This window comes from Apodemus sylvaticus, chromosome 3 (assembly GCF_947179515.1).
Source record: "Apodemus sylvaticus chromosome 3, mApoSyl1.1, whole genome shotgun sequence".
Taxonomy (NCBI): Eukaryota; Metazoa; Chordata; class Mammalia; order Rodentia; family Muridae; genus Apodemus; species Apodemus sylvaticus.
The window spans coordinates 170,572,046-170,595,702 of NC_067474.1; the positions used below are offsets into that span (position 1 = coordinate 170,572,046).

Genomic DNA, 23,657 nt, shown 5'->3' on the forward strand with positions numbered 1-23,657 from the left:
CACAGAAGTAATTTAGCCTGTGTTTTGATTGAAAACAAAGAAACTTTCAAAAAACATTTCAGTTGAAACTTGCATAATTCTTCTAAAGGAGAAACCTTCCCTCAACTTTCGCAATCCTTAGAAAGAGACGCTGTTGCAGAATCCAGCCCCAGCCACGGCCACCTCACCTCTCGACAGACAGCAGGGCAAGCAAGCCCCTCAACCGCAGCCTCCCTGTGGGGCTGCAAAGACAGCAGCTCCGACCCGAGGGGGGTGGGGGAAGGCTCTGCTCTAGGGCAGGGCTGGGTTCACACTTGGCCCAGACTTCCTCACCCTCTACATCCTGTCTGCCCTTAAACACTTCAGACAGACATTACACAAACCAGCTGCAGGGGAGGTTGAGAAACGGCTGAGAGTCAATGACCTTACTCTTGGAGGCTTCTTGATGACCAGGGCCTTCAGTGGGCATCCGGGGACAAAGGTGAGGGCTACTCAATGACCCTGCTTCCTCCAGATGGTGAGGGACCCAAATGGCTCCCAGAAGAGCCCAGAGGGTATCAAGATCAATGGACAAATAAGCTGACAGGCTATGCTATAAGAACGCAGCCCTCTTAGAGGTGGGTCTGCACCATTAACCCCTCCACACACAGCAGGCTATGGTGTCCTGGAGACCACTCTCACACCGCTGTCCTGCTCTTTGAAGACCTACTGGCCTTGGACTGGAACCACCACCTGGCAGCCATCCTAGACCCAAAGAGCACCCTTCTTTTACTCCTGGACCAGGGCCTGACCTCGGGCATATTCTTGGCCCAAGCATCTGAAGGAGAAAAATCAATACCAACTCTAAGAAAGATGAACGCTCTTAAAGAAGCCAGTGAGCAGGGCAGTGGTGGCGCACGCCTTTAATTCCAGCACTTGGGAGGCAGAGACAGGCGGGCTATCTGAGTTCGAGGCCAGCCCGGTCTACAGAGTGAGTTCTAGGACAGTCAGGACTATGCAGAGAAACCCTGTCTTGAAAAACCAAAAAAAAAAAAAAAAGAAGCCAGTGAACAAAGTGCAGTTGACCTTTTGAAGAAACCACCTGGTGCCCAGGAGACAAGGTCCCAGCATATTGGCACTGTCTTCTCCTAAGGCAATCTTCATGGAAGGAAAAACCTCAACTGGGCAGTGATAAACTAATGTGATCCCACCACTCAGGAGGCAAGACCTTCCCTATCCCAAGAAAACCAAGAGAGCAAACTACAACCCACTGAGAGGACTCCTGATCCCAGCACACCTCAGCTCTGCACCCTAAAGCCACAGCCATGTCCCAAACATACCCAGGGCTCAGTGCTCCCTAAAGCTGACCATCTATCCGACTAGGTATCGAGTTAAGAAACGTGACATCAGTCCTACTGTCCCACTCTGTGGAATCCCAACAGTCTACATTAAGTGATATCAGCTGACGGAAGCTGAGAACCCAGGCTTCAGAACACAGGGATGCCGTAACCTACAAAAACCCAGGCTTCAGAACAGAGACGCTACAACAACCCAAGTTACTCCACACCAAAGCCCACTTCTCGGACCTGTGAGTGGGACCCTGCTCTAGCCAGAAGGAGACACTGCAGCACCCGTGGCTAGCCTGAAACGGCAGCTGCTCGTGACTACAAATCTTCCTATGGAACATCAGCCACATCCCACGAGGTACACAAAGTGGCAGCTCAAAGGGCCGCTGCCCATCTTCCTTTTTATGAAGATACTCTGAACTCTTCGGACATCGAACAGCTATCACCCCAAGAGGAAGAGAGAGAGAGCTGTCTAGGGAGCTGCTGGATGGAAGGGAAGGCTCAGAGGCTTCCACCTGTGCCCTGCCCCACCACAGCCCACCGAAAAATGATCTTAAGACAGATTCGACAAAGCATTCATCCTAATTTACTTCAGAAAAATGAGGCACAGAGGGGTTAAGCAACTTACTCAAGCTCACACAGCCAAGTGAGGAGGAAGAGAGTGGGAATGTGATCCCACAGCCAAACTGGCTCCCTACTAGTTTATCTGTAACTAGTAGATACCTATCTGCCAAGAAAGTCGCCAAGGGGACCCCTCAGAAGGACTGCTCACTGCACATCCAGGCAGCTGGCATTTTCTTCAAAGCTTTACCAGAAGTGGACATATCCTGATTCCCCATGACATCAGAAGGGTAATGCAGAAGACCACACTGTCATAGCCCAGGCCAAAGCCCGCACCCCTGTATGCACTCAGCTGACCACAGGAACCAGAAGTCTACCTCCACCAGGCCAATCCCACCCGATCCAAGCAGACCCTACCTCAGCTGGACAGAAGCCACCTCAGCTGGACAGAAGCCGCCTCAGGCAGGCTGTCACAGAGAGCAGAGCAGCCAAGTGTCGTGAGGGCATCAAGAATTGGGGAAACCCACTGACCTCTGCACTTTCCCACCATGGGCTCAAGAACCGGCCCTCTCCACAAAGCACGGACCACGGGCCTGTTAAGAGCTGTATGTTCTAGCGAACTCCATCCTCGGTGCCCTTCTCAGTAGATCATTAATGTTAACATACGCTATGAAGGAAATAGGGGAACCTGACATCCAATGAACAAGAGCAGCCAGTCTGGCCAGTCCTTAGGACATGAGAAGTCTGGGCAGCCATGGGTGTGCACCCAGACTGACCTCCACTTCCTGGGTGTTACCTAGGGTTCACAGAGATAAACACATGGCTGTCCTGTGGAGACTGAAAGGAGGACAGTCCAGCCTGAACCCCCCAACAAGACTCACAGAGCCAAGGGATCAGCAACACTGATAGCAGAGCTGGGAGGCAGAGCTCACCCAGAAGCTGGGAGCACCTTACAAAGAGGAAAGAGGGGACCAGTCCCTAGTCATGTAAGCACTCAGAAGGGGCCAAACTCTAGAACCCAAGCTGAAGCCACCACTGCCTGAGAGGGAATGAAGATACAAAGCACCTGAGAAACTTTCCTCCTAGGGTGGCTAACAAGGAAGAGCAGCTAGATACAAACCCTGGTGGCGGAAATGACCCGAGCACATGACCACGGCTCAGCGCACTGCCCTGCCTTCTAACCCCACAGTGCGGGCATGGGCATCTGAACCATATCCTCTGAATCTCATACCCAGCACCAGAGGGCTTGTAAGAAAAGAAGAGTCTTCTGCTTGGCAGTGGCTAAGACAAAGGGACTGTGCTGGTCCTCTAAGCCTAGAAAGACCACAAACACACAGGACCCAGACAAACACAAACACAGGCACACCCAACTCAGACAAGACTCTGCATACTCCCAAGATAAGAGGCGTGAAAAGTGTCCCAGAGGCTCGGCCTCTCCAGTCTCACATCTCTACAGCGGTCCCAGGAAGTCCACCAGTCACCATACACGTGGCTACCTCAAGTGACTACCTCAGGCCCCACACACAAGGGTGCAACCACCGCAGGCAGACAGGCAGGTCTCCACTGGCTGGACTCTACAGCCAAGTCAGTTTGAAAAGACCTGCCTGCAACATCTCCCACCCGGCGCACTGCCCCTGCTGAGGCAAAAGTGCCAGAGAACAGAGCACATGCACACTCTCTGCGGGCCCCAGAGAATGAGGCGACCATCCTTCTCCAGGGCCCCTCCCCCCACAACTCTGACACTCTGCTGGAGGGGCGCCCAGAGAAAACCGGGCTGCAGCATCTATTCACAGATTTAGGGAAAAAAAGTTTGATGCAATAGCTGAATTAATTAGGTCTCCCAAGAATAGCTGAGCCAATGCAGCATTCTGTGTGTGCAATTTAATAAGCCTGGATATTTAAAAGTTAAAGATACTTAGGATGCATATGCAAAGAAACTTCCTGTGGACTCCAGTGAATGATTGAGGTACTGAGTGGCCCAGGAAATGGCCAGGCAGATCTCGAAACGCTTTCTTTGACTCACATACAACACAGCCTGGGCTGACACCAAGCACAAGAGCAACAGAAGGAAATGGGTGAGTCCAAATAAACTGCAGACCATCAGCAACTCTGGCAGGCAGGCCGCTGACCACGCCAAAGTGGCCTCCGACATACACAAACAGGAGACGACTCCAGGGGCTGAAAGTGCCAAATCTCAGCCAAGACAGCTAGGCTTGCGGCACTTTAGCTGTCTGTGACCCACGATTTAAAGGAAAAAACAAAAAAAAAACCAAAAACCAAAACCAGGAAAGGCAGTAAGCATGCATGGATAATCAGCTAAGGACCACAGGAAGGCATCCTGGTCATCAGAGCAAAAGGGGGCAAGCTTCATTCTCACGGGGGCAACTCTGTCAAGGTCCCATGGTGATATGAACCAGAAAGTCACAGCCTAGGTCCAGGCACTCTAACCTCCCAGCGCTTGAGGTAGCCTCTTTCTCAGACCCTCAGAGCTTAGCCTGTATGGTCAAGGACTACGAGCCCCGAGAGGGCTTTTCCGTTCACTCTACCCCATTGGTGCAGCGCTCAGACAGCCTGAAGGTGGCCTTAAGGCCTTACCCACAAGAAACCGACAAACCCCCTACTTTCCTAAAATCAAAACCTAAGGCCAGATAAGGTCGAACCACAAGTCCCAACCTTTAGAACCCAGAGGCCCCAGAGCAAGACCCCACCCACCCACCTTGGGCATAGCTTGCCAACCCCCAAGACCCAGAGACACTTACCCGGGGCACCCTCCGCTTATACTTGTTGGCATAGTCGAACTTCTCCTTCACGTCGTCCAGGCAGCGGCCAAGGCGGGCCTGCTCCTCCTTGCCCGTATAGTCCTGGCTCAGCAGGATGTAGGCCCGCCAGTTGGCTGAGTCGAAGCCCCAGTGGCAGGTCCGGTTCTCCAGGGCCTTGTGCGAGTGTACAACGAACTTGTGCGGCGGATACATGAGGCGGCAGTCGAGGCACTGGATGCAGGCGGCGCTAGGACTGCTGTACAGCTCGGGCACCAGCAGCCCTTTGCACTTGCCGAAGCACTCGTGGTACACGCGGACGCTGCGTTCGCTGAGCTCCAGGCCCAGCGCCAGGCTGGCCGCCAACTCCTTCTTGCAAGGCGGCGGGTAGGCGCCGCCGTAGAGCAGCGCGTTGCACAGGCGCTCGGCGTCCGTCTTGGTGATGAGCCCGCAGGAGGGCGCGGAAAAGGGCAGGATGCCCATGACTTTGAGGATCTCCAGCTGGTCGGCGGTACAGCGTGAGCAGTAGATGTGCAGCTCATCGCACACCGAGTTGATCTGCTGCAGTGAGAAGTCGCGCAGCACCGAGTTGAGAATCTGCGGCAGGCACAGACGCTTCTCGCCTCCCACCACGAAACAAGAGATGGTCTCCCCTTCCAGCACGGTCTCACAGCGCTCGGTGGAGCGGTCCGACGGCATGAAGAAGGGCCCGGGAAGCACGGGCGGCGGCGGCTGGATGGCAGGCAGGTGCAGCACGGGCGGCGGCTCCGCGGCAGTGGGCACCGGCGCCGGCACTGTGGCCGCACCCGCCTCCTTGGCGCTCTCCTTCTTGTAGGCCTCCTGCGCCCAGCGCGCCGAGAAAGCGGCCGGGCCGCCCAGCGAGCTCATGGAGCTCAGGTGGAACTGCTCCAGCGTCTTCTGCAGCCCCGGGTGCGGCTGGAAGCCGCCCCGGCCGGCCGCTGCAGCTTCCATGGTGCGATCGGGCTCCCCCGGCCGCTCCCGCTCCCGTGCGCCCGGGCCCCCACGGCCTCCGCCGCCGCCCCGCGCACCCCCGCCGCCGCCCGCGACCGCGGCCACGACCGCCCCCCGTCGCCGGCTCACGGCCGATCACGGCCCCGGCCTCGGCCTCGCCCGGGGGTGCGAAGGCGAAGGCGGGCGGGGCGAAGGGGTCCCGCCGCTGGAGCCCGCCGCCGCCCGGGCCCGGCGCCACATCCACGCGCCCCGCGCCGCGCCCGCCGCCGCCCGGGCCCCCCGCGCGCCCCCCGCGCGCCCCCCGGGCTCTAGGCGCCGGGCATGCCCCGGCGCGCGCCGCCAACGCCAACGCCAACGCTCGCGGGCCCGGGGCTCGCGGGGGGCGCGCGGGCAGGTGCCGGCGCCGCGAGGCGCGAATCGCCGCGGCGGCCGAGGCCGAGGGGCCCGGGAGGAGCGGGGGCGCGGGCGCGGGGCCCGCCGGGCCGTCCTCGCGCGGCGCGCCGCCGCTGCCCCCGCTCCTCCCACCGCGCGGCGCCCGCTCGGCTCGTCCCGGCGGTGCTGACCGGCCGCGTCGCGCCCGCCGCCGGCCCCTGGCGGCCTGCCCGCCCGCGCGGCCGCCTGCCGGCTCCCGGCCGCCCGCTGGCCCGCGCGCGCGGCTCCCGGGACGGCGGAGGCGCCTCTGGCCCGCGGCCTCAGAGAGCCGCGGCGGCGCGGGGCTCTGCGCACTCGGCGCACATCTTTCCGGCGGCTCGCTCCGGCTCGGACTGAGCGCCGGGAGCTGAGCTCACGCCGCCGCGCGCCGCCCCGCCCCGTACCGCCCCGCCCCGCCCGCGCCAGCCCCGCCTCCCGCGTTGTTTGTTGCCGTGCGTCCGCCTCAGCCGGAGTGCGGGCCAGGAATGTGACCAGCTCCGGGCGGGCTCTTCCAAGAACGCGCGCTCCCCCTCCCGGGCTCAGTGGCGTTCGGCTACGCCCGGACCGGACTCGGCCAAGCTCGGCTTTGTCCGCCCACATCTCGACTCCGCTCGGGTCCCCATATCGGAGCTCGGCCCCTCTCGGCACTGCTCGGCCCTACTCGGCCCCAGTTCGGCCCTGCTCGGCCCTACTCGGTTCCTCTCGGCCCCGCCTTGTGGAGGCCACTGGAGGCGGCCACAACGGAGGCGCCTGGGGCCCCCCTTCCGGCCGAGGCCGCTTCCTGCGCGGCTGGGAAGACTCTGGTCCTGCTGCCACCACGGTCTTGGGGACCCCGAAACCCACAAGGCCCCTGCCACAACCACAGGCCAGCTGAGTGGCGGTCCGATGTCGCTGTCGCCCTACATCCCGGGGTCCCCATTCTACAGAGAAACTGCGAAGTAACCTAAACTCCCCACACTGCTGGACGTCGTGCTCCACGAGACACACATAACAAGGACACCACAAAACAAAACCTAGGTACCCTCCCTCATAGCAAGGATGCCACAAAACATTCGGGTTTTGACACAAGAACGTCTCAAAGCACCCTAGGGTCTCCACACAACCAAAGTTCCTGTTCCCATATGATAGGGGCAACACAACACGCATTCCAGGTCCCTACATAAAAGGCACCACAGAACACTCAGGCCAGGCTACTCTTATGATGATATGATACCACAAAAACCCATGTGCCTACACAACCAGTACCGCACAAAGAACCACCCAAGGTCTCCAGAGCAGAAAGACTGCCCAAAGTACTTCTGGGTTTCCATGTGTAGTGAGGATACCACCTGATATACAGAACTCCACACTCAAGAACGACACAGAATTGCAGAACCTAGGAGCTCACAGCATGACCTAGGGATGCCGAGATGCAGAGGAGGCACAGCTGTGGAAAGTCCCTGTGTCACTGGCAGGCAACACTGACCACCCCAGCCTCTCACCAGTGATATAGGTACCCGCAACATGTGTCTACTGGACCCTATCCTGTGAGTTGAGAACTTTGGGATGTAATCCTGCATTGAAGAAGCTGTGCCTAGTAGCTATTGACCGTCCCTTCATGAGCCAGCCATTAGCCAATAGCTTAGACAGCAGATCTCTGTGACTCTCGGGCTGGCAGCTGCTATGATCCCTACCCTGCAGCCTCCAGGACTGAGAACCAGCTGTCCATCTGCATATCAGGTATCTAGGTTATGGCCTGAGTAGGACAACACTGGCCCTCCATATATTGGCTATACAATGGGATCAAAGTAGGGCAGTCTTGCAGAGTGTCACCCAAAGTAGATAACATATAACACGGGGCTGACACAAGGATTCAAAACCAGAGCCTGAAGGACAGTTTAAGTGAAGAAGTGGGAATTTTCCCCTAGAAGACCCAGGGCCTCAAACTGGCCTGGGTACAGGCCTTTCCTGATTGGTGAAGTAGGAGGGTCACAACCAGGGCAGCCTGGGTAATCTTCAGCTTGTGCAAGTTTCTGACCTCCTGGATAAGACCAGAGCAGACAGAAACCAACACTCCTAGACACGGAGCCTACCTTGGGGCTGGCCAGGCGTCTCTGTGCAAGCGTCAGCTACCTCTACCTCAAGGCAGTCCTTGATGTTCAAAGTCTAGAAGCTAGATAGTTTCCAATACGGAGACAAAAATCCACTCCTGCATTCCCACGGTGCCCGGGGAATCATCTTTCCTTGTTAGCACAACTCAGGCTCCCAGTTTACTTACTCTTCTGACTTCATTCATAATGAGGAGGTCCAACTCTTAGTTGTCTCTTCTGTCGATACATATGACAACTGGTAAGGAATCCTCATCAGGTAAAATGGTTTCCCTCAAGCCTGGCAGTCTGGGGTAGAAAGAGAAAAATAGCTCCCATAACTTGCCTGCTGACTTCTATACATGCACTATGTCATGAACCTCCCCACAACTTAAAAATCTTTTTTCAGTGTAGCAAAATAAACAGTTGTTTTTTTAAGACAATTTTTTTTAATTCATGAAGGGAATATTTACAAAACAAAAGAGACTTAGTTGTATCCCCATAGATAGTTTTGTCTGCCCACATGCAGACTCCATACAAATTAATGTTGCATTTGAGAGAATGACTTCCTTGCATGGGATTATATTCCATCCAATTCAAGCAAATCGTAATCCAAAGAAGGTGACTTAAAGAGCCCTTGAATGATCTGTGCATGCTAAAACACACTTTTTATTCAAGAACTTGGGAACAGAATCAAACAGATCTTTGAGTCCCAACTTAGCCTAGCCTATGCAGTGAAACCCATCTCAAAACAAACAAACAAGGAAGTTATGATCTTTATCTTAGTGGGGCCCTGGGCACCAGTCTGGGTGGCCAGTGCTTTCAAAGATACTAAATGCGTCCTGTAGCTGTCTCAAGACCCAAGCAGGGACTAGCATTGACTCCTAGGTGCAGAACCCAGTGAAGCAGCCGTGGCCAGGTGCATCGTAAAGGTACTTGTCCCTAAAGGGCATATAGGAAGGAGGTACAGGGTAAAGAGCCCTAGAAAACAAGGAGGGTCTCAGGCTGGCTTCTCTGGCTTCTGGCCTCAATGGACTCCAAGGTTTCCCCTTGATTCAAGAGGATTGAGTTTCTGAAGCTGCCAGATCATCCACAGGATCAAGGCAGCTGTGACAGACAGAGCTAGCAGGGCTCTCTGTGCTCCCTGAGCTCAGTGGAGGTTTTTCCACCTGCTGGTTTTCTTCCTTCAACCCCTCCCACAGCTGTCCTGGCTCATTACACAGTCATGCTATGGGCCAGGCCTCCATGTGGGTAAACGGAGCATTTAGGCCTTAGGCACAGTCATGTCTGAAGAATTGGAGGCTTGGTGCTTGCCCAGAGGACCTCCAGCACGCAGGCAGAAGCAAGGACCCAACTTCACCAGGCCCACCAAGCTCACTGCCTGGACCTTACCATACTGGTATGCCTGGACAGCTGGTCAGTCAAATGCTTGTCCCCTTTCCATATTGCACACTCGCTGATCTCCCTGGACAAGTGTCAGCTAGGGCCTGGGACTGAAAAAGCCATAGTGAAACTCATTACTTTGTATGCTAACTTACAAACTAAAGAATACAAAGAGCTGGGCAGTGGAGAAGCTCTCCTTTCATCCCAGCATTTGGGAGGCAGAGGCAGGTGGATTTCTGAGTTTGAGGCCAGCCTGGTCTACAGAATGAGTTCCAGCCATAGAAAACCAAATATATATATATATATATATATATATATATATATATATATATATATATATATATATGAAAATGAAAGAAGGAAAGGGATCATGTGTTGTTGGGTGATACCGTGTGACTTCCCATCATACCTATAAACATGTGTTTGCACAAACATGACCATCGCTCCTGGCTTTATCCATGGGAGGAGGAACTCTGAGCCTCAGTCTCTGAGCATCAGAGAGCAATGCAAGGCACAAACCTTAGCTTCTGCATTCCAGTCTCCCGGAAAAGAAAAGACCCAGAGCCTGGGGAGCAGCACTGAGAATCAGGTAACCCTGGGACAGACGAGAGGGAAGACTCCCCAAGAATGAAGGGATGGGCAGGGGACACAGAGGGGATTTGGGGAAGCTCCCCTTAGCCAGATCAGATGATGCGATGGATAACAGGGATGGGTAGTAACCACAGAGTAAGATAAGAAATCACAAGTTCATACACATTTAATATTTGCTAAAATATAATAGTTAAAGGCTAAATGAGAACCATTTTCGTATTTAAAAGCATTTTCCCCAAAACCACTTATTTGTTACACAGGGAAAAGAGTAATTTCCCAGTAGAGATTCTAGAAGCTACTATTTTAACTGAGCCACCAGAGTGGATCCCGTAATAATAAATAGCTACCCCACCTCTACAGTGCGAGCAGACACTGCACCCACCTCTGTCACTGTCTCCAAGACTCACAACCTACATCTAACTATGACAGGCTGTCAGCAATGAGACATCAGACACAGATCTGGGCACTCTCCCTGGAAGCAGGAACCTTTATACGCATCAGGGCCACTGCGGACCTAGCATGTTGAAGGCTACCCAGGACAAAGAGACAATGACATTTCAGTCTAACATGTGCTCCTGACAGGTTGACCTATCTTGTCACAACAAAAGGCATTACTGTGACAACCAGGGAGCCCTGGATTGTGTCTCAGTCCCAACACAAAGTGCTTTGGTTGGCCCTGGTTGGGTATTACAAAAAAATCGTCCTTGGGGTATGGAGAATTGCCATGTTAGCCACTGAGTGTCAGAGTGATTTACTCTTGCAGCATATCTGTAAGTCTGAGATCTTGTCAGAGTACAAACCTTATTGTGTGAAGCAGGCTGAGTTCTCCATCTCCGCTGAGTACATATGAACGTCAAAACAAGCTAGAGAAGTTAGAGAAGGTCCTCCTGTGGGTCCCGTGGGAACAGACAAGGCACCAGAGCACATGCAAAGACAAGTACAAGACAATCAAGACAGTACAAGGTTCCCTTCTCCGTGCAAGCACAAATACAAAAAATAAATATGACGGGAGGAAAATGTGCTGTTTAAACATTCAACAAAAGTGTGCAAGGAGAGGTAGAGATAAGCATGGGACCTACTCAAGCCACAGTAGTAAGAAGGAAGACCAGATTGTCAGCATGAGTCGTAGGGAAGAGTCCCATCCAGTGATGGGTAGGGATTAGGGCCAGGTGGGATAGAACAAGGTCAAGTATCTGTTCTGAAACAGTAGCTGGGACTGAGCTTTGGTCAAGACAAGAACTATGTAAGGGCTGTCCAGTCTGAGGGCAATCAGCTTGGACTGATATAGAGGAAAGAAGGAGCCAAGAAAATATGGAACCAAACAGGATTCGTCTAGTTGTCTCAAACCGGGTGGAGAACTTGTTGGAAGATATAAGAGATTACCTTGGATCCGGAGAAAACTCAGGAGATTAAAAAAGAGAAAGCAAAGCGAATACTAACTTGGGGAAAAAACAAAGAGGAAAATACAAGCAGAGTTTACTACTTGGCTCAGCCATGAATAATATTTACATAGTTGTAGTGATATAAATGACTTAACAAGAAATTATGAAATTGCTTGCTTGGGAAGAGAAAAGAGAAAGCAAGGTAGACGGAGAGCATTGGGTAAGTGTGGCGGCTCACCCTTTCATCCTCGCACTCAGGAGGCAGGTGAGATCTGGTCTACAAAGGGAGTTCCAGGACAGCCATGGCTACATAGAAAAACCGTCTCAAAAACAAAACAAACCAAACACACAAACAAACAGATCCTCATCCTCAGTTATATCTTACCATGCCTTAGCAGCTAGACACAGGACAGAAAAAGACTTGTAATTTAGAAATAACAGAGAGTGGTCAGACAAAAATGTTTGAAAAGATTGAAGAAAGCTGATTTAGGAAACTGGAAGATGGGGGGAAGGTCTAGAGGAGGTTTACAGTACATCTTGTAACTATCCCAACTTTGGGGGCTTTTAAATAAATATAAGATTTTATTTCATTCTTGTTGTGTGCATGTGCCAAGGTTCACACATGGAGGTCAGAGGTCACTCTCAGTAGTCTGTTTCCTCCATGTGAGTCTCAGGGGTCAAACTCAGGTCAACAGGCTTGACAGTAAGCACCTTTACCCAGTGAGCCATCTCATCAGCTCTTTTGGCCCTTCTATGTGTCTGTGTTTCATTGGTAAAAATTAAATAAATGGGCTGGAGATATAGTTCAATGGAAGGCTGCTTGCCTATCATGTATGAAGCCCAGGGTTCAATACCCAACACCACCAAGAATAAAACAGTCTGAGTGTGGTGAATTCCTTTAATACTACTCAGGAGCCAAAGGCAGGCAGATCTCTGTGAGTTTGATGCCAGCCAAGGCTACACAGTGAGACCCTCTCTTTAAAAAGAATATAATGTTGGTATAATACTACACCTTCGTAACCCAAGCATTTGGAAGGTAGAGCCAAAGGACCCAAAGTTTGAGGCCAGCTACATGAGACTGTGTATCAAAAAGCCAAAAATTAAAGGTAAAAGCATTAAATCAAAAGGAAATAAAAATAATTAAAGAAGAACCCAAACCCTAAGCTAAAAATAATACAGCAAGGTGGCTCAGAGGCTAAAGGTGCTTTCTACCAAGGCTGATGACCTGAGTTTAAAACCGTATACTCACCAGTTTCTGTGGTATACACCTTTAATCCCAGCACTTGGGAGGCAGAGGCAGGCGGGTCTCTTTGAGTTTGAGGCCAGCTGAGTCTACAAGCAAGTCCAGGACAGCCAGTACTCTGTTACACAGAGAAACACGGTCTGGGAAAAACAAAATTAGAGGGAGGGAGGACGGGAGGGAGGGAGAGAAGAAGAGACAGAGGGGAGGGGGGGAGAGAAAGAGAGAGAGAGAGAGAGAAGGAGGAGGAGAGGGAGAGACACAGAGACAGAGACAAAGACAGGGAGAGGAAAAGGAAAAGAGAGAGAGACAGACAGACAGACAGACACACACACACACATACACACACACACACACACACACAGAGGAGACACACATGGTAGAAAGAGTGCTAATTACCAAAAGTAGCCCTCTGACTTTCCGCACAAATGCACGTGCACATGCACACACATAAAATGAATAAATGCAACTTAATAAAAACAAAAAAGCAAACTAAAAAAAATTTAAGAAGGAACATGAGCTCACATTCCCACATAAAGGAACCATTTTGCTTTGAAGCAAGACGGAAACACAAAAGGTACTGTGAAGAAGTCATCTGCTAAAGAATGAAGCTGGAGCCCAGTCGTGTCCTAGCTGATTGGGAAGTGGAGACAGGGGAATTGAAAGTTCAGGAGCTCCAGGGGGCTACAGAGTGAGTGAGCTCAAGAACAATCTAGGCAGCATAGTGAGACCCTGTCTCAAAATAAGAGGTGAAAGGAAAGTTTGTGGTACAGCGTAGTAGTAGAGTATCCCCAGGGTATGCAAGGTTCTGGGATCTATCCCAGAAGTATGTGAGGCAGGAAGCAGGAATAAAATGGAAATAATAATTTTTAACATTTTGCAGGTTATTATTTTGTGTGTGTGTGTGTTTTGTCTGCATCATTGTTATACATCTTGTATATGCCTGGTGTCTGCTGAGTTCAAAAGAGAGCATCAGGCCCCGTGGGACTGGAGCTAACAGACAATTGTGAGCTGCCTTGTGTGTACCCCAAATAGAACCCAGGTCCTCTACGACAGCAACACATGTTCCTTGTCGAGTATCTCTAGCCTCCATGAAATGTTTTAAGATGAAATCACGGCACTTTAATTTTATGTACCTGACTGGTGCTAGAGCTCAGACTCAAGGTGTTGTGTGTTAGCCAGGCATTCAAGCACCAAGAAATCACCCAGTCTGGTACTTAGGAAGTTTACAGCTTTCGTCTTACATACAAAAAACAAACAAACAAACAAACAAGAAACTGGGTTTCTGTAGAGTGAAGGAACCATTGGTATTTGTGTAAACCTATATTTTCTAGTTGTTGTTGTTGTTTTTAAAGAAGATGCTTTCTGTTTTGTTGATCTTCTCTGTTGCTTCCTTCTGGACCATTCTATCCAGGAGGAACGCCCCCCACCCCCATGGGAATTTCTGTAGGGTCAGCCACCTTGTCCATGCAGGGTCACTTGTTCTGGGTGGTATTAGGTATATGCCTGTCTCCCCTGGGAGCATCCTGGAGCCAGAGCAAGCTTGGGGTCATTTTGTGGGTCCCAGCATCCCACAGGCAATTTTGTTTTGTTTTGGTTTGGTTTGGTTTGGTTTTTTTCGAGACAGGGTTTCTCTGTATAGACCTGGCTGTCCTGGAACTCACTCGGTAGACCAGGCTGGCCTCGAACTCAGAAATCCACCTGCCTCTGCCTCCCAGAGTACTAGGATTACAGGCGTGAACCACCACCGCCTGGCTCTCCCACAAGCAATTTGATCTGCGTCCAACACACAGGAAGTGTGAAGAGAGGGCTTGTCCTAGAGTTGTATTTATGGGTGCTTGTGGTCTGTGGGAGCTAGAGGGTGAGCCTGGTATGCCTCAGCAGTAGCTCATGTCCTGCAGTAGCTGACCACTCAGTCAGCACTAGGCCCAGCTCCAGTTCCCTTCCACTTCCATGACATTCTGCCAGTGGAGAGAAGGAAAAGCGGGGCCTCTTTCCCGTGTCAAACAAGGGTGCCTGTTTGCCTATATCACTACCAACCTAGAGAGGGCAACCATGGGGCCACCACCCTCTGAGGCCCAGCAGAGGACAATGGACAATCTCAGGACCTAGGCTGGGGAGGCAGGTGAGCTTCTGGACCCTTCTCTTGTAGAAGACCCCTATCTAACCCATTTGCCTAATACAGAGTTCTAAGGCTGAGGGTGTAGTATCAGGAACAAGAGGGCTCCCATTCTGAGCATCTTAGGCCCTGGAGCTGATGATGTATCTAAAGCCTATGGACGACCAGCGTGGCATTCCATCAAAGGTCAGGCTGGAGGAGCGGCACACGGACATCCTATCCTACAGTCCCACCAGAGCCTCCTGGACCCTGTCCCTTGAAGCATGCTGTGCTGCTCTGGAATGTGCACCTAGCTGGCAATCGCCTGCCTTAGGCTCCAGACACACTGAGCTGATCACAGCACAGCCGCCTCATGCCCATAGCCTGCAGCATTCTACCAGGCCTGAGCCCTAAGGCTAAAGCTGTGGTCCCAAGTGGCTAAAGGGTTCATGTGTAAAACATGAGGACTGAAGGGCCAGAGCTGCAGGGGAGAGGGGGTAGGATCATGGCGGCACCAGTACATCCCTCATCCCTGTCATCCTCTGGGCTCCCTTTGCTGTTGTGTTGCCTGATACATGGGTAACAGTGGCACTGTCCCCGTCACATAAAGGTTTAGTTTGCTTCTCCAACAGTTAAGGCCACTCCTCGATGCTTCTCCCAGAGCCCAAAGCTACAGTGCTGTTGGGAATCATGGTAGAACTTCATGTGCCACAAGATCAGCGGCCCTGGTGGCAGATTTATTTCACCTTGAGGCTCAAAGGGGTAGTGTTAATGTCCACACAGCACACTAAGCATTCGAAGACACTAACTGGTAAGGGGCTGAGCAGTCAAGGCGTGTTGGCTTACAGGATTCACACACCATCACCAAGAGAGTACAGGGCAGGGGATATTTTCAGGGTCAGATTCTAGGGGCCTTGAGGAGCCCTTACTGGACTCTCACCCAGACTCTTTTTTAAAAAAAATATTTTATTTATTTATTTTATATATATGATGCGTACACTGTAGCTGTCTTCACACATACCAGAAGAGGGCATCAGATCCCATTACAGATGGTTGTGAGCCACCATGTGGTTGCTGGGAATTGAACTCAGGAAGAGCAGTCAGTGCTCTTAACCACTGAGCCATCTCTCCAGCCCCTCATCCAGACTCTTACCCATGAAATATACCTGTTGTGCCTCCCAGCACTCCGGCCAGCAGGCCTTGGGATCTTTCTCTTTTGTAGAGGGAGCCCAGCTTTCAGACCAAGTCCTCATGTGAGCCCCAACTCCTTCCTCTCTTCCTTCTTGCTTCTCCCCTTACTGGGTCGCCATGCCGAGCACCCCAGGCAGTCCCGACTTCTTTCTACTTTTCTCTTACAGGCCTATAAATCAGGGCCTTCGACCTTCCCCAGGGGCTGCCTACCTCTCAAGATTTGGCCTCTTAACCTGAAACTACCAAGGCTGATGAGCCAGGTCCCTCATGACCCATGTACTCTCACTCTGCCTCTTATTGTCAGGGTCTGCTGGCTTTCTAGGCTGTGAGCAGATAAGAAACTCTCACTACATCTTAGAGAGTATGTAGTTCAATGTCCCAGCAGAAGTTGCTAAAGTATGGTGGTTGTTTAGGCCTGCTCTGGAAGAGGACTCCTGTGTGACTAATACCTCTCTAAGCCCAATGATTGTCCTGGTCCCAGGGAAGCACCGGTGGCCCCTAACATAGCCTCTTCAAAGCACCCTCCATCTTGGGAGCTAAAATTCCTTCAGAGGATGATCACTGAGACACTGTCCTGACCACATCCTAAGTGTACACCTAGGTTGTAGACCTGCTCGCTATAGGAGGCAGGTGATGCCGCTGCACATACCTCAGAGAGGCAGAGGAAACTGTAGGAGAAGAAAAGTGGGGTGAGCATCTATCGGTCTCAAGTCCAGTCCCACCAGAGTCACTCTTAGAGCAAGCATATGCCCTGTTTTAAGACCCTGTGGGTGGAGGAGGGTCAGGAGGCAGAGGGTGGCTGGGGTTAGGAAAGAGCTCTGCTGCCTGCTACCCCTCCACATCCTCTGGAGCTTCTCTAGGGAAGGTCCTAGGTAACTTAGGAGGAACCCTTTCCTCTGAATCACGGTCCTTCTGGCACCAGGCTGGTGGGGGCATCAGGGAAGACTTGGGTCTGTGACTGCTTGGTGATCAACCATCACGTCCACCCGACACACCCTACATCCCAAGCCAGCCAGAATACCAGCGCCTCATCCCAGTCAAGCTCTGCGGCCCCTTCTTGCCTCCATAGACTCTGCTCGTAGCACTGCTGCCCTTGCACCCCCTGGGTTGGTGTAGCATCCTCCTCCCTGTACAGGCCCCAGGCCCCTCTCTCCTGGAAACAGGGCCTCCTCGTAAATCTGAGCCACACTAGGTTCCTGAGCAGGCCCCCTCCCGCCAGCCCGCCCTCGTGCCGTCATTTCTGGCAGGCCCTTGCAGTGAGCTCACATGTTACATAAGGCATTCGAGCTATTTCTTGGGGGAGCAGCTCCCCCTTCGTGGGGCTCCATTTACCTTCGCCCTCCTTAGCCACAGACTGCTAAGCCAAGGGAGGTCTGGGCATGAAAAGACAGACCCTGCTCAGGGAAGGGAACGCCCCTACTCCTGCCTAAGGGGCCCCTTGCCTTCAGAAAACAGTGGTATTTGCATGAAGGACATGTGAGCCCAGATGCCCAGGACAGCACCTCAGGGAGTTCAGAGTAGAGGTGCAGAAGAAGGAAGGAGGGAGGAGGCAAGGGGGAAGTAAGGGGGGTGTGAGGAAGGAAGCGGCACGCCAGGGCAGCAGATAGCCGCCCACCACAGGATAGACTTTTGTCTCTGCCACTCTTCCTGGAAGGTTCATTGGTCCATCTCAGGGCAACTAAGTTGTCCTGGGGCCTCAAGCTCGGCATTACCTAGTCAGCTACTAGATTCTACTTTGACCAGGACAGAGGTTCCTTTGGGACTCTGGAAAGTGGCTACTTGGGGAGGAGCCCTCTGGTGCTAAGTCTACTTGCTGATTCCTGTGGCCCAGCGCAGAGATGCAGGGAATCTTTCCCAGGCTTGCCCCTTTAACCCCACTGCTGCATTTCTGTAGTCTGGGACTTGAGGGGATCTGTAAGGACACACAGCAGACACACACCACACACACACACACACCTCACCCCCACCCCGGGGAGTGGGAGCACAGCTACGAAGACATACAAACAGTTTGCACTAGATATTTCTGAGTGCTGGGCTTTATCCCAGCTTGTTCCAGAGGGAACAGAGGGAAATCCTGGCTCATGCAAGGAGGGGGTGTTTTTCTCATATAGCCACTTTTCCTTGCTGTAACAGGGCAGGAAAAGGGCACCTGGGCCCAATCCAAAAAGCTCTTGCTCGCTCTCTCTCTCTCTCTCTCTCTCTCTCTCTCTCTCTCTCTCTGCCCCCCAGCCCTGCAGAGTCTGCCTGAGGCCAGAGTTCAGCCTGAAGCAGCAGGAAGCTGAGCTCCTCCAGACTGGCCACTTCCCCTTTCTGAGGAAGGGACACCCCTGTGGGGCAGCTTTCTATGTCCCCGCAGAGGCCATATGCTTGCAGATGTCCCCAGCTGGGAGACTATCTCATACCATATCCTGAGTGGGGGCAATCTCCTAATAGTACCAGGGACACCTAGATCACAAGCCCGGTGGGTGACAGAGGACTGGAAGTACCACAGCTCCTCTTGTTAGTCTCCAGGATGGAGTCTCTGTCCTCGTGAGCAACGAGAACTTGTATTCCTTTCTCTTTTCAGACTCTGATTCTTGGAACTTACACCCTCTTGGGTTTGCTATTTTTACCCACCCTGAGCCTTCCGGTCTCCATGGCGACGCCTCCAAACAGCAGATTCCAGGCGGCAATGACGTCACCTTTCCCTTTCCTGCCGCCCAGGCCTCTAGGCTCTGCTGCTTGGGGCCCAGGGGCTGCAAGGCTTCTCTGAGCCCCGTTCTGTGCCCCCTCAGATCAGCCCCAAGCCAAGACTCCAAGGTCTGTGGGCCACAGCTGGACCTCTCTACTTCCTGCTGGCCCAATAGTTGGGGCCCCGGGGGAGAGCGTCCATCCTTCTCCATGCCCCTTGGAGTGGTTCTGCCAGAGCCCCTTGGCAGAGGGCACCGGCCCAGGGGAGGTGACCCAGAAGCAGCCGCCCTCCCACTCTGGGCTCTCTGCCATGCCGGCTGCCCTGTTCTACTGAGCTGCCGCAGGCCCTAGTGACTGGAGAGGAAGGGGCTGGCCGGCGCCAGCCTGCAGTCTGTCTGGCCTGGGAAGCTCCCCATGGTCCCTGCATCAGAAGCCAGTTCCCAAGAGAGGCAGCTACCTCAGCAGGGGGCTGAGGAGCCCACAGACTTGTGGGAAGCCAGAGTGGGAAACAGCCTACTAGCGGGCCTGCCAGGAGCTTGCAGGGGTACAGAAGTACATTCAGCCCCCTCAAGTGAGGGGGAAAACAGGTCACCTTGCAGGGCCCCATCCCAACCCTAGGCCCTGGCCAGGCTTGCAGATATGTTCACATCCCTTCCCACAGCCAGGTCACCCACAGTCAGCCTGCCTCTGTTAGGGGCCCCCTTTTTCCTAGCTGGAGCCCTCTCGGGCCAGACTGAGAACAGAGACCCCTGTGATCCAGATAGGGTAAGAAGGTGTACCTCGGGGCTGGAGAGATGGCTCAGGGGTTAAGAGCACTGACTGCTCTTCCTAAGGTCCTGAGTTCAAATCCCAGCAACCACATGGTGGCTCACAACCGTCTGTAACAAGATCTGACTCCCTCTTCTGGAGTGTCTGAAGACAGCTACAGTGTACTTACATAAAATAAATAAATAAATCTTTAGAAGAAGGTGTACCTCTGGCCTTCTCTGTTCCCTGTAGGAAGAGAAAGAACATCATGTCTTACTATGGCTCAGACATTTACTGAAGGAACCGAGAGAAGTCTTTCCTGTGCCTGGGGGCTGAGGATGTGTAGGTAGAGTGCTGGCCTATCGTGAAGTCCTGGTTTCATCCCCAGCACCTTGTAAAGCGGGTTTGGTGGCATGAGCCTGTAATCCCGGCTCTCAAAAGGTAGAGACAGGAAGATCAGAAGCTCAAGATTGTCTTTGGCTGTATAGTGAGTTTGAAGCCAGTCTGAACGACACAATTCCCTCTCTCAAAAAATAAATAAAAAGAATGGACAGTTCCAGAGCTCTGCATCCCTCTCTGCCCCCAGGGGGGTGGGTTTTGTCAGTCAAAGAGCCCTACTCACTCTAGACATGCTCCCTACCACCTCCCCCGAGGATCCCCAAAACAGGGCTTGCTCTCTCCTGCAGCCTGCATGGTTCTGACTGACTCCTGACCCATCCTTACCACCAAAATCGGGGTTAGGAGTCAAGTTGAAAAGTAGCAACATGGCTGTAAGATTCACTGTTGGAGTCCTAGTGTGAAGTCTCACTCTGTCTTGCTGCACCCTGATAGGAGAAGACAATCTGTAGGGAGCCAGGGAGGGACTGAAAGAAAGTGGTTTCTAGGCTCACATTCCTGCCCGATTCCAGGTATGAAGTCCTAACTCGCCTCTATCTGACATCGACAGGAACAACCACAGGTCTGGGCAGGAGGCAGGCAGGTGGGTGGCGGTCTCCAGAGCCCCACACAGACCTAGTCACCAACCAGGTGTGCGGAGTGTTGAGCTGGTGGGTCTTTCCAGCCAGGCTGGCGCTCAGGAGCCCTGTCCTAAGGTTGTATCTAAGGTGAAGTGCCGGGGAAGAGGCCTCTTGAGACAGGCTTAGAGAGCCAGTGAGGGTCTGCGTGTCTGAGCCAGGTGGCTCAACTCTCAGGCATGGAAATGGCTGATGTGGGGGAGGAGCTGTGGTTTGTCTGAGAGAGTGCCCACTCCAGCCTCTCTCTAGACATTAGGCAAAAAGGAGGCTGGGGGAGTTGTGGGGAGCGGTGAGCAGGGCAGGGGGGCTTCCCATTAAGGGTGTTGAGTTCACAAATGAACAGCTTCCAGGATGAATACAGGGTCATGCTTCGTCAGCCCTATGGGTAACCTGACAGTATGGGGCTTTTATAAGCAAGGCCTCCTGGGTTGTCCTGTCCTGTCGATTTTTTCTTTTCTACCCTAGGGGTACAATAGCCTGATGGGAGTCCCCAGTCCAAGAACTGGTTAGCCTGCTCCACCTGAGTCATGGTCATGACGGGATATTGATCCTTTGGGTAGACCCTAGACCAGGTCAGGATGTGGAATTCGAAGGACTGGGGTGTTGAGACTGGGGCGGAAGGCTCATTCCTAGGTTTGTCTGACCCATGCTCCAACATGGGTGAAGAGTGGGCATTCTGGGTAGGCAAAACAGCAGACAAGAAGAACTTGAGGCAGAGGAGCATTTGGACCCTGTATGGCTCACGCAGGGGAATGGAAGGCAGGGTGGTCAAGAAGAAAATATGAGTTGGTTAGTCAGTCAATATAGTTTTACTCCCTGGGAGACCTGGGTCTGAGTGAGCACCATACTGGACTTCACTCCCCCAAACCATAGCCTTAGTGGACAGGGTGAGTGGAGAGAGTGGGAGTCAGGTCCCTGTGCCTACCAATTACTGGGGCTTCCCAGGTACTTGAACCAACACACACCCTCATGCATCCACTTCCCTGTCAGGAAAACCAAGGGGTAATGGAGAAATTGTGTGAGTCGGACAAGGCTGTTTTTCCTGAACATTTTGTTCCCAGCTCTGCCCCTATCCTGGCATAAAGCTAGAATGGGCAGCTAAGGGGAAGGCCTTCATCTGGCCAGCTCAAGCCCCTCCGGGGCCCCAAGCTGGCTTCTCCTACTTTGCCCATGGAACCACTGCGCACCGACCTGCAGGATCTGCAGAACAGAGGTGTGTGTGTGTGTGTGGGGGGAGTTCATCAAACAGGCACCTTAGCAGCGCAAAGAGGAGGACAGAGGCTGAAGGATCCCGGATGTACCCCCTTGCCTCATGACCAACAGTTTCGGGGTCTTCCAAGGCTTCGGGACTGGCATCTGCCTCCACACAGCACTTTCAGAGACTCATCCACGTTCAGGCTTAGCGCTGCCCAGCAGGCTCACATCTCTATGAGTAATATTTAACTTGGAAGGGCCCTGGGACAACTGCAGGGGAGAAGTTAATAACAAGTTTGGATTGCAATCTGCTTGCCAGGAGAGGAGGGAGGGAGAGGCGAAAAGAGAGGACAGAGTGGAGGGGAAGAAAGGAGGGCAGGAAGCAGGGCATAGAGACCAGGCTCCACGCACTGCCCAGGCCAGGGAATTCAGGGCTGTGGTCAGAGTGTAGCCAAGGGCCCAGGGTCACGTGCTCATCTTACCTCAGGAGTAAGAACTGTAAGGCCAGCTAGTGGCTAGACAAACACTGGACATGTGGGCGAGCCTAGCAAGCCTTAGTTTCCCTTGCAGAAAGCACCATGGATTAAAGAGAAGTCTGGGAAGCTTGTTCTGGGCAAAGACCACCGCCACCATCCACTTCACATATACATACCACCACACCCTCCCACACACACCCTCCCCCAACACACCCCACCCCCAGCATACACACCACACATTCACACACCTGACACCCTACCACCACACATATGTATCACTACCACACACACACATACACACACACACCACATGCGTACACCCCAGTCCCCAACACACACACCACCCCCAACACACACACCACACATACACACACACCCCACACACACCACTTTCTAACACACCCAACAAACACATACACACCACACACACACACCTCCCTGTAACTCTGAGGCTTCAACCCAAGGTTGGAAAATCTGTGAGGCTGTACTAAGGATGAGTTTCCACGCTGAGGGTGGGGAGCTGGGGAGAATAAGACCAGAACTAGCACAGGCATTCTTCACACAAAGGCTGCTTGCTGCAGGGGCCTAGCACCCTCAGGGTTGACCGCCGCAGACCTGGGCTGTACATGACCCTCACTTACCACAGGAAACAGTACGGATATTCCCGGGAGAAAAGCTGCTGCATTGGTGTTTCTGGCACCTGCCTGGCATAATGTACCCCCCAAAATGCAGAAGAGGAGAGAAAGCTGGAGGCCAGGCTGGGCTGCCGTCACATGACTATAGGGGAGAGGAAAGGCTGTGCTGGGGTCAGGAGTGCTAGGATTTTCTGACTTCAGCCAAACTCCCATAGAGACCCAGAAGCCCTTTCCTGGCATTGGGTGCTTTCTTTTTCAGAAAAGAGGAGCCTTTCCAGCCTCCACAATGTCCCAGCGGCTAATGCTGAAGGCCCTTCCCCAGAAGGACCAGGGGCAGGCTGTCCTGGGTCTCTGAACCACTTGGGCCTGGACCAGGACACCCCAGTTCTTCCAGTGGCCTCATAACCTTTGACTTTAGCCCCATCCCGCCTCATTCTGACATGCTCATGTCTATTCCAGAGTGTGACAGACCAATGGGTTTTCATTTTTTTTGTTTGTTTGGTAGGTTGGTTTTTCAAGACAGGATCTCTCCATGTAGCCCTGGCTGTCCTGGAACTCAGGGTGGCCTTGAACTCACAGGGATCCACCTACCTCTGTGTACTGGGCACTGGGATTAAAGGCATTTGCCACCATGCCCAGCCCTAAATCTATGTGTTTGAATGACATTGTTTTTTCCACCAACGTGTACTTTTACCAGGAAAAGAATTCCCCCATGTCCCCAGATCTTGGGACCATTTGTGATTTGTCAGTGGCTGTTGGGTACATTCTCAGGTAGATGCAGCAACTTTACCCAGGCCGGGGACACTCTGAGACACTCCAGAGCCTCTGTGTGAAAAAGTCATGCCCACGGGATGGGAGATGCCTTGAGACTCTTTTACCACTCCTGTTATCTGCAACAGCTCGTTCTTGAAAGTTGAACTCCTCTGTCTCAACTCCACAGCCTGGGACGGATGTCTCTCTCGCTCGT

The 23,657-nt window shown here is 52.9% G+C and overlaps 1 protein-coding gene across 2 annotated transcripts in view; it reads right to left on the bottom strand.

The window, feature by feature from the left end:
* The window catches only part of Ski (SKI proto-oncogene), a 70,774-nt gene extending 65,181 nt beyond the window's left edge, over positions 1-5,593 (bottom strand). For both annotated transcript variants that reach the window (XM_052178348.1, XM_052178347.1), the window contains exon 1: positions 4,625-5,593. In XM_052178348.1, the coding sequence (XP_052034308.1) occupies positions 4,625-5,593 (969 nt within the window). The remainder of the gene's footprint in view (positions 1-4,624) is intronic.
* Between the last annotated feature and the right edge of the window lie 18,064 nt (positions 5,594-23,657).